The following is a 14,641-nucleotide window of genomic DNA, read 5'->3' as shown; positions in this document are numbered from 1 at the left end:
AAAGTGACAGATCACTATTATGTAAATAATATTTTGCCTTGGTAGGAGAAAAAAGTCAATTAGCTTTAAACTCGTTAATCTATGACAAGATCCAGTCTTAAAAAATGAGTATTGCTTCAAATAAAATTTGATTAATACCTAAGTTTTGCACTCTATTTTAGTGATTTTAGATTGCTTCATTAATATGGAGGAGATTTTAGAAGTTATTTTAGGTGAGTTTGAAGTTGAAACAAACATAAAGAATATGTTGAATTCTACAAATAAATTATCTTTATTAGATCAATACCAACTCGAGATATATGCTTGAAAATTTGTACTGGAACTTCAGTACTTAATCTGTGGTATCATTGATATCAATTATTCTCTCCACCTATTCAGATTGTAACCCATTCACCACGCGTGCCCGTCCTGTGCAACTCTTGTCCTCCCATGCATCCTTCATTGGGGTGCCTAGTCTGCTAAGGTCCATATTCTAGGAAGGATAAAACAAGATAATATGTGTAAAGGGCTTATCATAGTGTCTGCTACATGGTAGGTGCTGTATAAATGTTAGCTGTTGTTATTATCTCTTGACAGTTTGTATATTATAGGGAAGCACATGGGTTATCTATCAGTTATCCCTTATTCTCTCCCTGAGTGACCAGCTCTTCTCTTTTTCCATAAATACATTTATCTAACATCTTTTCTGTTGCTTTTCCTGTGTGTCTTAATTTACGATGTGTTACAATCCATTGTATAACTCTATTTTGCTCCTTGGGTGGTTCTCAACTTTAATTCTGTAGGGCCTATGGAATTCCATGACTGAAAGCAAACAGCATAACCAGAAAAAATAGTGTTGTTAAAGAAAAATAAAAGAACCCCCAATTGAATGTGAGCTCCTTGAGAGTAGGTACAGTTTTTCTTTTGTCTTTGTATCCATGGTACCAAGGACAGTGCCTTGCACAGAAAAGATACTTAACAAATGTTTGTTGAATTGGTTTAGATAGAAATAGATGTTTCAGGGAGAGCCTTGACATTATTAAAAGAACTTCACTTTCCCAAAATCTTTCCAGCTTGTTCAACTCTAGGTCCAATTCATTTTTCTATTTTCAACATTTATTCTAGATCAATCAACAAATATTTATTAAGCATGTACTGTAAGCTGGACACTGTGGTAGGGACCAGGGATATAAAGACAAAAATGAAACATCCTCTACCCTTAAGAAGCTTCATATTCTCTTCTCCCTCTTCTCATTACTCTCTTCTCTTTTTTTTCCCCCTTTCTCTTCTTCCATCTCTCTTTCCCTCCATTCCTCTTGCCTTCTTTCTCTCTTCTGTTTGCATTGTGGATCAGCTCTCTGGATTTACCTGCATATCAGAGATTGGAGGAAAAGCATTCTTCATTTTGAGGCAGCTAGGTGGCACAGTGGATAAAGCACTGGGCCTATAGTCAGACTTGAATTCAAATTTGGCCTCAGATGCTTATTAGTTCCATAACTCTGGGCAGGTCACTTAACTTCTGCCTGTCTCAGTTTACTCATCTGTAAAATGGGGAATAGTATCTACCTCCCATAGTGGTTGAGATAATGAAATAATATTTGTAAAAATAAGATATTTGTAAACTGCTTACCAGAGTGAGCACTTAATGTAGTAGGCACTTAATGATTGCTTATTTCCCTCCTTCATTCTCTTGGCTTTTAAGAAACTCTTTGGAAAATTAGATCAAATTCTTTTGAATGTTAATATATTTTACTTAGGGTACTTGGGCAGTTTTCTGGGCCTTAATACAATTAGCCTAATGTTGTCCACAAACCATGAGCATCGGGTGGGCCTTACCATCTATGGGTTATCCCTCTTACATTTAGTCACTTCATTTATTTATTTATTTTTTGGTTTTTTTTTGGGGGGGGGCGGTTTGTCTAGGCAATGGGGTTAAGTAACTTGCCCAGGGTTACACAGCTAGTAAGTGTTATGCGTCTGAGGCCAGATTTGAACTCAGGTCCTCCTGAATCCAGGGCCGGTACTGTATCCACTGCACCACCTAGCTGCCCCACATTTAGTCACTTTACCAGACATCCTCTGTGATGGTGGCAGAGACCTTTGGCAAGCTTTAACCCATTCCTGATGAGAGTAAGGTTCTAGCACTACTTGCCTTCCCCCCTACTAGCTTCTTCTATTGTCAGTGTTTCCTTTTATGCCTCATTTGTATGAGATAATTACTCCTTTTTATGTTTCCATACACGATTTTATTTTTTTTATAATCACCATCATACTCAGCTCAGCTGGCGCCTTTCTTTCAAACTGCCCAAATAATGACAATCATAAGAGTACTGCTAATACTTTACATATAAGAAGTAAACATTTTGACCTTACTGTATCCCTTATAATTGGTCTTTAATGTTCACTTTATATTTCTCCTGGATGTCATATGTTGAAATTTCCCTTAAGTTCTGGGGGTTTTGTCACAAAAACCTGAAAGGCTTTGAGTTTGTTAAATGTCCATTTTTCATTCAGGATTATACTTAACTTTTCTGGGTAAGTTACCCTTGATCGTAACTCCAGCTCTTTTGCTTTACGGAATATAGTATTCTAAGACGTATGGTCCTTCAATGTAGTAGCTGCTAGGTCTTGTATAATCCTTATTGTAGCTCCATGATATTTAAATTGTTTTTTTCTTGTTGCTTTCAACGTTTTCTCCTTAGCTTGGGAGCCTTGAAACTTGGCTATGGCATTTCTATAAGTTTTCTTCCTGGAATCTCTTTTAGGCGGTGATTGGTAGGTTTTTTCTTCTATTTCTACTTTGCCTTCTTGTTCTTCAGGGTAATTTTCCTTGATAATTCCTTGTAATATTGTAGCAGGATTCCTTTTTTAATTGTAATTTTCAGGTAGTCTGACTGTTCTTATATTATTTCTCCTAGATCTGTTCTCCAGATCATTTGTTTTTCTGATGAGATGTTTTACTTTCTCTTTTATTTTTTCATTCTTTAAATTTTGTTTATGATTTCTTGGTGTCTTAGAATGTCATTAGCCTCTCCTTGCCCAATTCTAGTTTTCAAGGAATTATTTTCTTCCTTAAGCTTTTGATTCTTTATTTCCAATTGGTTGACTTCCTTTTCATAATTTTCTTGATTTTCTTGGATTGTTTTCATTAAAAAAAAGTTTCCTCAATCTCTCTTATTTGATTTTTTCTTTTTTTTTTTTTGGCAAGGCAATGGGGTGAAGTGACTCGTCCAGGGTCACGCAGCTAGTAAGTGTCAAGTGTCTGGGGTCAGATTTGAACTCAGATCTTCCTGAATCCAGGGCCAGTGTTCTATCCACTGTACCATCTAGCTGCCCCCTCTTATTTGATTTTTTAAAGTCCTTTTAAAGTTCTTCTAAGAACTCTTTTGTGCTTGGAACATTTTATGTTTCTCATTGAAAAAGGAGTGGCTTTTTTAGCTCTATTATCTTCCTCTGAATATGAACCCAGATCTTCTCTATCCCCATGGCAGCTGTATATGGTTGGGTTCTTTCTCCTTTGCTTACTCATTTTTATTTATTTATTTTTTGTTTTATTTTGTTTTTGGCAGCTCTTAGTGTAATCAGGTTGTAGTCCCAAGGTATAAAGAGTGATGCCCTAAGCCCCAGGTCCTTAGTGTTATTTTCTGAGGTCTATTTCGAGGCCCAAATTCGGGCTCTCCTCTCCACTCCGTGGCTAGGGTCCCCAGCCACACTGTCCCGCAAATAATCTTGCTCCCTGCAGTCCCCTGGGTGGCTGCAAACTATAGGTGTTCCCTCTGCCTCAGAGCTGAAACCAGGGATCTGCTCTCCTGCAAGTGCCCACAGCCAACAGGGTCCCTGCCCCTCACTACTGCATTCAAGAGATGTGTACTAGTTCCTTCTCCCTTGCAGTGGCAGCTCAGGCCAGGACAGCACAGCTGTGCGTGGAGTCCTTCAACAATGGAAGTCCCCTTCAATCTTTCCTACTCAGCCTTCAGGTTAGATTATCACACTGTCTGTGAAATGAAAGTTTCTAAGTCTGAGGCTGCCTCTAAGCCCAGTTGTCCCCAGGGCTTGTGGTTTGTTGATTCTGCAGAATAGGCTGGGAGGTGTTGGTGCTTCAGGCTTGTGGAACCTCTGCCCCTAGAAGTCTGGTCTATCCTGGGGTCTGCTCAAAACAGTTGGTTTACCCCACATTTATTTCTGCTGCTCCAAGGGGATGTTCTGTCTTTTTTGTGGAGGAAATTTGGAGAGCCAAAAGTTTTCTGACCTACTCCACCATCTTCCCCAGAATCCTCCAAGTTACTAAATTTTAAAAGTGTATCTTGATCTAATTTTGAGAGACTTATTAATTTTTTTAAATAACAGGTTAATACCCCATCATCTTCCACAAGGAATATAAGAACATTTGCTGTAATTATTTTCAGGATGGTTTTCTTACAAGTACTTATCATGAATCTTGCAAAAACAAGATGACCAAATATCCTATGAAATGATATTTCTTGTTGCTTTTTGTTCCATAATAAAACTAACTAGGTCAACTCCCTTATTTTTTTCTTCAGGGAGAACCTGTGAATTCTCCTTCCTTTTGGATGCAAATTCCTTTTCTTTTCTGGATTCATTTATAGCAAGAATATCACAGTTGATGCCTGTTCTTCGGTTATTAGACAGTCATTTGACATTATTTAAGTTAATGTTTATAAATGGTATAAAAACTGATTTTTAATATCATGCATCCTCTTTCCTATTGCTTTGTCACCATCGTTGCAAAAACAGAAAGGGGTCGCATTAGACTGTTTTTTTACAAGTTATTTTTGGTTTTATGGGTTGCCATGACCAAAGAATTTATGGGATATGAGCTTTTCTGTACTTAGGCAGGTCTTGGAAAAGCATACGTGGTCTGTTGCTTATATTTGATTTCATATATATATACATGCACACACATAATAAATACATACATATGTATACGTGTGTACACATATACATGTCCTTCATATTGTGTATGTGTGTACACACACACATACACACACACACATTTTTTCCTGTGTACTTTTTGTCTTTTTGTTGGAATGTAAGCTTATTGTAGGTAGAGATCTTTTCATTCCTTGTATGTGTATCCCCCAGTGCCTAGTATAGTGTATGGCATGTAGTAGGTCCTTAAAAAAATACTTGCTGATTTATTGGATTATACTTAAAGCCTCATCCAACATGGTAGAAGCTCTTAGAAATTGCCTTCTGTTGGCATTGCCTGGTGTTTACAATGAGCCGTTCAAGTAGAAATTTTTGAAATGTGAAGCAAAATACTGACTTGAAGTTCTCATAGCTTATATACTATAGTATTCCATTGGAACACATTTAAGAAACTTATTTATCTTGTCTCATATCTCCCAACAAATTCAGTACACAGAACCATTATTGGAATTGTATATTTCTTACCCTTTACCTCACGTTCCTTCCTACTTGACAGTGTTTTGAATCTCTGGGGGCTTTTTAAACTTTCCTTTTCAGTGGGCTTCTTAGCTGACTTCAATCATTTCTACTCTTCTCTTATTCCAAACTTTATAAACAGTTGTTGAGTCATTCAGTGCTTTTCTCATTTACTTGCATTAGAATCTGAATTGGGAAGCTATCAACTTTGTTAACTGTTTTGCTTTCTTTATTACTGTAGTTTTTGCTGTTTTTTTTTCCCCTCCTTTTGACATTTCCTACTTTTCTCTCAGTGAATTTTTAGCAGAAGACAGTCAAGAGAAATTTTGGAATTTTGTAGAAGCCAGTGAAAATATTGGATCAACGGATCATGATGGTAAAATTGCAGTAAATGCTGCTTTGATTTTTTTTGTCTGTTCTTTCTATCTTATGTTGTGATTTCCTTTGTTGTATAAGAAGCATAAAAGATACAGAAAAATATTTTTTGCTAAATGACTTAAGTTGATAAGTAGTAGAATCAGGACCAAGTAATAATAGCTTAGATACAATTCATAGCAATTATGTTAGATTTCTTTGTCTTTGTATTTTTGTCCTGAATGGCTAAAGCAAAAAAAATGTTTAAATATTTTCTGGTGATGAAATTTATTGTAGTTATTCAGTAAATAACAAATAAATTTTTGACTTCAACGTGTTTTAGCCCTTGGTCTGGGAAATGTAGTAAGAGAAACTCACCTTAATTTGTGAACTAATTATTAATGTTGTACACAGTATATTTCATTTTGTATATTTGTGAATATAAGTATTCTTTGTACAAGCTGAAAAGCTCAGCTAGAACTTGAGTAGCAGAATATCAAATTCACCTCTGAAGTTATATGGTTTAAGCATTAACAGTCTTTAGGGCTATTAAAATATACTCAGTGTTTGAAACCTGCACCTTCAGATTTTATTTTTATAACTGAGAACTAGCTAGAATTTAGTTCTCAAAAATCAATTTGCTTATTATTAAGTCAAATTTATATAATGTGCTTTATAATGAAATTTGAAGTCTGTTGTATTATAATTAACAGTTGTAATTTTTGGCTGATAGAAGTTGGTTATGGAAATGTTTCATTTCCTTGAACAAGTTAGGAAAACCTTTTCTTTTTTTTAAAGCTCTTATTTATCAAACACTGAGGTCTTTTTTTGATGTTTCTTATTACTTAATTTTTATTTAATGTTTTATTTTCCCTCGATTACATATAAAAACAATTTTCAACATTCATTTTTAAAATTTTGAGCTCTAAATTCTTTCCCTCCGTCTCTACCTCCCTCATTGAGAAGGCAAGCAATTTGATGTAGGTTATACATGTGTGGTCATGCCAGACACATTTCCGTATTAGTTGTGTTGTAAATTGTCTTACTTTTCCATTGCATAGCTCTCTCCAAAGCTTAACAAGTAGCCAATATCCTTTTATGCTTTTTCCCTTTCATTCATTATGTCCATTACTCCTTTCTTCCACTCTCTACTAAGGACTTTCTCAGAATAGAGGCCATTTTCTATTAGCTCCTTCTCCCGTTCTCTATATCTGTTATATCCCATTAGTCCCCTATTCTCTCTTGCATTGCCTCCTTGAAGAGGTGGCCTTCATGTAACCTTGATTCCATCTATTTCCCTTTTCTTCAGTAGGGTAACCCACAATTTATTCCCCTTCTTTAATCTTCAGCTCTTTCCTGCTGTCTAGTACCCCACCCATACCTCAGTCTTGGGGAAAAAACAGACAGTGTCTTTATACCTTCAAACTGTCATCCCGTATAGGTCTTCTCTTTCATAGTTAAATTATGTGTCTCTTCCACAGACTCTTCTTTGCAGTATGGCTTCTAACCATATATGTTATCTGAAAAGTTTTTCTCCAAAGTTCTGATTTTTGATGGCCACACCTGTTTTCCTTTTCTCAGTCCTTCTCCTTTTGACCTCTCTGCCACCTTTTACACGATGGAACCCTCTCTTCCTGAGTACTTTCTCCTCCGGGGGTTTTTATGACACTGCTATCTCCTGGTTTTCCTCCTGCATGTTTGACTCTAACTTCTAGATCTGCATTCACATCACTCTCCTTAACTGTGGGCTCTGGCCTGAGCCCTTTTCTCTTCTTTTTTGTTTAGTGACATTAGCTCTCATGGCTTTATAATTATTTGTCTCTATGCAAATGACTTTCAATATGTTTATATTCAGCTCTAGTCTCCCTCTGTAGCTCCAGTCATACATCCATAAATGCTTTTTGGATATTCCAAACTTAATATGCCTGAAGCATCTCAGACTCAGTGTGTTCAAAATATAACTTATTATCTTCCTCCTCAAACCTAGTCCTTTTCCAGACTTCGTTTTTTTCTGTTTAATGCACTACCATCTTTCCAATAACCCAGTTACTGGTATTGTCTTTGACCCCTCACTTTCCGTCACATCACATACACAACTAGTTTGCCAAAACTTGTCCTTTCCTCTCTATTCACGTGGCTACTGCCTTTGTTCATGTCTTTATCACTTCTCACTTAGACTGTAGCGATAGCTTCCTAATTGATCCTCTTAAGTCAACTCTCTCCGTTTTTCAGTTTGCCCGCCATACAGTTGCCAACATGATTTTCTTGGTCTAGTTTTGACCCTATCAGTGCTTTACTAAATAATCTTTATTGTTTCCCTATTGTTCCTTTGATTAAATATAAACTTCTATTTGGCATTTAAACGCCCCCGGTCCCAACCTATCTTTGTAGTTGTATTGTAAGTTGTTTATCTTCCTTTGTATTACCATACAGTCAAACTGGCATTCTTGCTGTTCCTCTACGAGATGCTCTTTCTCTTGGCTCTGTGCTTTTGCATTGGCTCTCTCCTGTGCCTGGAATGTGTTTCCTTCTCACCTCAGCCTCTTGGAATACCTTGTTTATTTCAAGAATCAGCTTAAAGCACCACTTTCTACTTGAAGTTTTTCTTGATTACCCCAGATGCCAGTGCCCTACTGCCCAAAGTTGCCTTGAATTTATTTTGCGTCAGTTTTACGCACTTATTCATTTATACATTCCCTCTGATGGAATGTGAGCTCCCTGAGAATAGAGATTGATTACTTTTTGTCTTTGTTTCACCAGAACGTTGCACAGTACCTGGGACATAGTAGGCACTTATTAAATCCTTATTGATTAACATAGTAGGTGCTTAATAAATGCTTGTTGGTTGATTGGAAAGCACAGCTGTAATGTTGCAATCATATGATAACAGATATTTTATTTTTTAAAATAATTATTACATATAGTAATATATTTGGTCACTTATAATCAAGTACAGTTTTTGATTCTTTGTTTTCTTCCATGCCAGGTACTGACTATTCCTATTATCATGAACTATTGAAGATAGCATTTCATTATCTGTCACCTCTTCAACAGAACTTGCTGAAATTTTCTCTGTCGCTTCACTCCTACTCAGCTACAGTTCAAGCCTTCCAGCAGGTTAGTATGCAGCAGTACCTTTATAGAACAACTATTCTAGCAGAATCATAATATGATTAATCTGCACATTGAGTATATATTAATTGGTTAATCTGTACGTTGAAGATATGCAAAATGCCTGTTTGAGATCTCTGGTTCAAACTAACTTCTTGTTTATATGTAATAATCTTTATTTTTAGCTGTTAATTCATAAATTCTGTTTAGGAATTCCATCTCCCCCATTTTGGATGGAAAAAGCAGAATATATTTCACCTAAACTATCCCTGTTCCAAAATGCCACACTTCCAAACTCCTAAGACAAATAGCTTTGTGAGTGTGCCATTTTCTTTGCTCACTTCTCTTTATTTCCATATAGCCAGGTCATTTTTTTGTAAACAGATTAAATTATAGGACTATAAGTGATCTCATAATACCTTTTACTTTTCCTATCTCATTACATTTAAATACATGAACCTACATTTAATTAAACTTGCAGACACGCATATCTCATTAAACCCTTATATTTATGTCTGTCATTATACATCCATTGCATTTGTGCATCTTGTTTTGTCTTTCCCTTAGAACGTTTCATTATACTCTTTATATAATCAAACCTTTTCCACTTAGCCCTCCCTTGATCTCTTTTCTGCTTGCCACAGCTAATTTTTTAGGGCATTTATCATTCTTTCTATTTGCATTCATATTACATTTCATGGCTCATTTAACTAAAGTGAATTGCCTATACTGTCGAAGTTTAAATTAATGTTTTTAATATTTTCAGGTTAGACTCCATTTTGCAGATATCTTGTTACTGTTTGAGACATTGAATCAGAGTCATAGAATGTTAGAACTGGAGGAGACTTTAGAAATAACCTACTCTAATCCCCTTATTTTACAGACGAGGAAACAGACTTAGAGAGACAGTACCTTTGAATTTAAATAATGGCATTGGGTGTTTGGAAATAGTAGGATTGCATCCATAGTTGGACTATTATGTTTTCTCTTTGGCTAGAAATTATTTTTAAAAATTACTTTTATTTTACCTGGCAGATAGCAGCTGATGAACCTCCACCAAAAGGTTGTCACTCATTCTTTTCAGTGCATGGAGAGAAGACTTGTGATTTTGACACACTTGGAGCACTTTTACAGACAGCATCTAAAAGGTAGAGTGTGTGTCTCTAATATTCTCCTCTGTCAATAATGTGTACTTCAGAGCTGAAAAGAACCTTAGAGGCCATAAAGTCCAAGCCTGTCCCTTTATGGATGAGGGAACTGAGTCACAGAGAGGTTTAAATGATTTACTCCAAGGTCATATAACAATTAAGTGTCTGCAATGAGATTGAAACTGAGGTCTTTCTGACATCAAGTGCAGTGTCTTACTCATTACACCACGTAGCATACTCATATATAAATTATGTCATAATGTGTTATTTTTCTTTTAAAATTTATTCTTTGTTATTTAATGTTTCTGGCATCCATTGACCATTATACTATTATTTGTATCTTAGGATAATGTACCAAGTTTGTTAACTTCATTTTAAAAATTAGGGTTTTTAAAAAAGCACTACAAATGTGATATTATTCTGTGAAAATATAGTTTTCAAACAAGACTAAATAATTTAAACTAAATAATTAAAATTTTATTAGAATATTCTGTCAGTAATTAAAAAGCTGTTTTTCTCACAGTTAGGTTATTTGTGGAAGCTGAATGGAAGAGGTGGATATATTTTTTTAATTTTGTAAATTAAAAAAAAAATTTTTTTTAATTTCCACAAGATTTTGAATTCCAGATTTTCTCCCCATCTTGTTCCTCTGTCCATCGCCAAGACAGTTTGCATTCTGAATACCCTTTCCCCTAATCTGCCCTCCCTTCTATCTCCCCTCTCCCCACTTCTCTTATCCCCTTCCTCTTCTATTTTCCTGTAGGGCAGGTTTAGATTTCTATACCCCCGTTGCCTGTATATCTTATTTCCCAGTTGCATGTGAAAACAATTTTTTAACATTTGTTTTTAAAACTTTGGGTACCCAATTTTCTCCCTTCCTCCCTCCTCACCCACCCTCATTGAGAAGGCAAGCAACTTGATACAAGTTATACTTGAGTAGTCATGGAAAAACGCTTCCATAGTAGTCATGCTGTAGAAAACTAACTATATTATCCCTTCCTCCTATCCCCCCTCCCCATTTTTTCTATTCTCTCTTTTGATCCTGTTCCTCCTCAGAAGTATTTGCTTCTGATTACCCCCTCCCCCAATCTGCCCTCCCCTCTGTAATCTCTTCCCCCTGCCCCCACTCTCTTATCCCCTTCCCCCCATTTTCCTGTAGGATAAGATAGCTTTCCATACTCAATTGAGTGTGTATGTTATTCCCTCCTTAGGAAGCCAGATTTGATGAGAATAAGATTCACTCATTCCCTCTCACCTTCCCCTACTTCCCCTCCACTGTAAAAGCCTTTTCTTGTCTGTTTTATGTGAGATAATTTACCCCGTTCTACCTCTCCCTTCCTCCTTCTCCCGGTATAATTCTGTCACTCCTTAATTTTATTCTTCAGATATCAGAGGTGAATATTTTACTATATCTCTAGGGCATCAAGTTCCCTTACCTTCTGTTAGTTTTTAATTGTAATCTTATTCATTTATGATATTATGTTTATTATACATGACTTACATATAGAAATGTCAAAATGAGTACTGGCTGCATATTAATGAAATGTTCTAACAGAGTTCTTTCAAATTGTTTATATGTTCAATAATAGAGATTCATTATTTTGTTCGGCATTGACTTTTTTTTTAAATGTAAGAGGTAACTTTGATTTGTTCTTTACTTGGAGCTAGATTATATTGTTAACAGTCTTAGAAAGCTCACCTCATCTCCCTGGGACCTAGTTTCCTTACTTTTAAAATGAGAGGGTCTCCATTTCCTTTGTTGGATCCTCATCCATGTCCTTCTCTGGTGTGTGAGAATTCTGCAGGACTCTTTTCTCCTTCCATGTACTCTCTAAGTTCGTCGGCTTTCATGAGTTCAGCCATGTTCTCTATGCAGAAGGTTCCCAAATTTATACATCTAACCCTGTCCTCTCTCTTCCGTTCCAGTCCTGCATCATCTCCAACTATTAGGCATTGATCTATTGGACATCTCCTACTGGATAATCTACAGGCATCTCAACCTCAAAGGAAATCATTATATTTCCTTCTTAAAATTTTTTAAAAAAATATTTTATGTTTATCAGCCAAAATCTGCCTTTTCACCCTCTTGTCCCCAACCTATCCTCCTGTCAAGAATAGGAGAAAACCAAAACCCTTTAGTAATATATTTATAGAACTCATTACATTTCTCCCCAGATTTATCCCTTTTTCAAATATTCTTATTTCTGCCCAGACCCCCACCATCTTTCAAATTACCCAGGTTTACTTCTTCATAGTCGTCTTCATCTATTTTATCTTCCTCACATCTCATATCAAGTCAGTTGCTAAGTTTTGTGGACTTTACCTTTATAACATTTCTCAAATTCCTCCCCTTCTCCACCTTCACAATCACCACCCCAGTTCATGTCTTTATCACTTCTGACCTGCAGCGTTGTATTAGCCTCCTTATTGGTGTCCCTGCTCTTACTCAGTCATTCTTACAGTTGTCATATTGATATCCCCAAAGCACAGGTCTGACAAGTCTCTTACTGGCCTACTTAAGAACTGTGAATATCTGCTTATTGCCTCCAGTATAAAATATAATTTTTTTTTTCTGTTTGGCATTTAAAACTCTCACAGTTTGACTCCATCTTACCTTTCCAGGCTTACTACAGATTATTCTCCTTCATATTATTTTCTAGCCAAATGGTCTATTTGTTTTTCTTTGTGCATGTCAATCAGCAAGCATTTCTTAAGCATGTACTGTGTGCCAGATGCTGGGCTAGCTAACTGCTGGGGGCAAAAAGATAAAAACAAACTAGCCCTTTCCCTCAAGGAGCATATCAAGCAAGGGGAAGCACGATATACAGTATGTAGACATGGACAAGATAGACACCAGGTAATTGTCAGGGGAAGGCACTTGCACAAGCTGGGAGAAAAGGAAAGATTTGGTGTAGAAGGTGTGACCAGAACTGAGCCTTGAAGGAAAGGATTCTGGGAGGTATAAGTGAGGAGGGGGTACATTCTAGAGATGGACAACATCCAGTACAAGAACATGGGATGGAACCAGGTTGTAAAGGACTATAAATGCCAAATAGAGGAGTTTTGTATTTGATTTATCAGGTAATAGGAAACCACTATAGTTTATAGAGTATAGGAGGTTTACCTGGCCAGACCTGTGCTTTAGGAAAGTCACGTTGATAGCTGTAAAATGTTTGAAGGTCTGTTATGTGGAGATTTGTCCTGTTTGGTCCCAGAATGCGTAAACAGAAGCAGTGGAGTTGCAAAGAGTTAAATTTAGGCTTGAGATTAGGATAAACTTCCTAATAATTATACCTTTTCAGAAGTGGAATGGGCTGCCCCAAGAGGTGGTAGATTCCCCTTCCTTTGGAATCTTCAAACAGAGGTTGGATGACCACTTGTCAGGTATTATAGTAGAGATTTATTTGGTATATAAGTTGGACTAGAAAATAATAATAGCTAACATTTATATAGTGCTTACTGTGTGTCAGGCAGTGTGCTAAGCACTTTATAGTTATTTCATTTGTTCTTCACACAACTCTGGGAAGTGGGTGTCTTATTTTGTCCATTTTACAGTTGAAGAAACCGAGGCAAACACAGGTTAAGTGTCTGAGTCTGTATTTGAGCTTGGGTCTTTCTGATTGCAGGCCTAGTACTCCATCCACCAAGCTGTTTGCAATGGCAGATGGCTTTGAGGTCTGTTCCATTTCTTACATTCCATGATTTTTGTGGCCTGTTATACAGGCTTTATGTCACATGTAAGCCTAGTTAATATTCATAAATACTGTCAACATCATACAACATATACACAAAAAACCCTATAGCAGTAGTTAATAATCCAGCAGTCATTCATGATAAAAACAAACACTAGAAGGAATAGAAAGAGGGAATTTTTTTCCTCATATTCTTGGTATTAAAATACTTAAAGTCAATAATAGTAATTAAGCTTTTTTGTAGAAATTGAGTTGATTTGAATTGTCTTATCACAACTTTTGATGTTTATTCCCAGACCCAAACCAAATTTGTTCAAAGGGGATCACAGATATCCGTCCTTAAATCCTGGAAGCCCGGTGGTGATATTCTACTCAGAGATTGGCTCTAAAGAATTTTATAATTTCCACCATCAACTTGTAGCAAAAAGCAGTTCAGGGAAAATAAATTATGTACTCAGACACTATATATCAGTAAGTATTGTTATTATTTTTTAACTTTTGTTGGTTGTTAGTTTGGCCTGGCATATATGTTTATGTTGTTCTTTTGCATCCATTTAGTTACTTAAATCACTCTTTAGTATTTTCATTGTCATCACACCTATTTATATTTTCTTTATCCATTTCTGTAGAAGGATTGCCTGCCTTTCCAATAAAAATTAAAAAGAAAATAGTGTTCAGGGTGGCCAAATGAAGTTACTACATTTTTATTAAAAATAGAAACAACTCACCATAAATAGCATATTCTGAATTGGAATTAGTTAGTGAAGTGATATTTCCCATAGTTCTTGACAATTTCATTTTCCCAATTTCTTTTTTGCTCCAAAATGATTTTGAGAAATGAGGTAAAATGAAGTTTAATGATTTTATACCATTTGTGGCATTTAGCTAATTGTTTTTAAAGTATTTTTTAATATCAGCACATTTGTACATGGATTTTCCAACTAGACACAT

At 36.0% G+C, this 14,641-nt stretch overlaps 1 protein-coding gene across 2 annotated transcripts in view; it reads left to right on the top strand.

Annotated features, from left to right (window-relative positions):
• The window catches only part of UGGT1 (UDP-glucose glycoprotein glucosyltransferase 1), a 130,683-nt gene that overhangs the window by 44,605 nt on the left and 71,437 nt on the right, over positions 1-14,641 (top strand). For both annotated transcript variants that reach the window (XM_078146785.1, XM_020967128.2), the window contains exons 3-6: positions 5,679-5,761; positions 8,726-8,856; positions 9,886-9,998; positions 13,987-14,161. In XM_078146785.1, coding sequence (XP_078002911.1) covers positions 5,679-5,761; positions 8,726-8,856; positions 9,886-9,998; positions 13,987-14,161 — 502 coding nt within the window. The remainder of the gene's footprint in view (positions 1-5,678; positions 5,762-8,725; positions 8,857-9,885; positions 9,999-13,986; positions 14,162-14,641) is intronic.

This window comes from Phascolarctos cinereus, unplaced genomic scaffold (genome assembly GCF_003287225.1).
Source record: "Phascolarctos cinereus isolate Bilbo 61053 unplaced genomic scaffold, phaCin_HiC Scaffold_726;HRSCAF=1367, whole genome shotgun sequence".
NCBI lineage: Eukaryota > Metazoa > Chordata > Mammalia > Diprotodontia > Phascolarctidae > Phascolarctos > Phascolarctos cinereus.
Note: the sequence above shows the minus strand (reverse complement) of the source record. Positions and strands in the feature narration are given on the sequence as shown.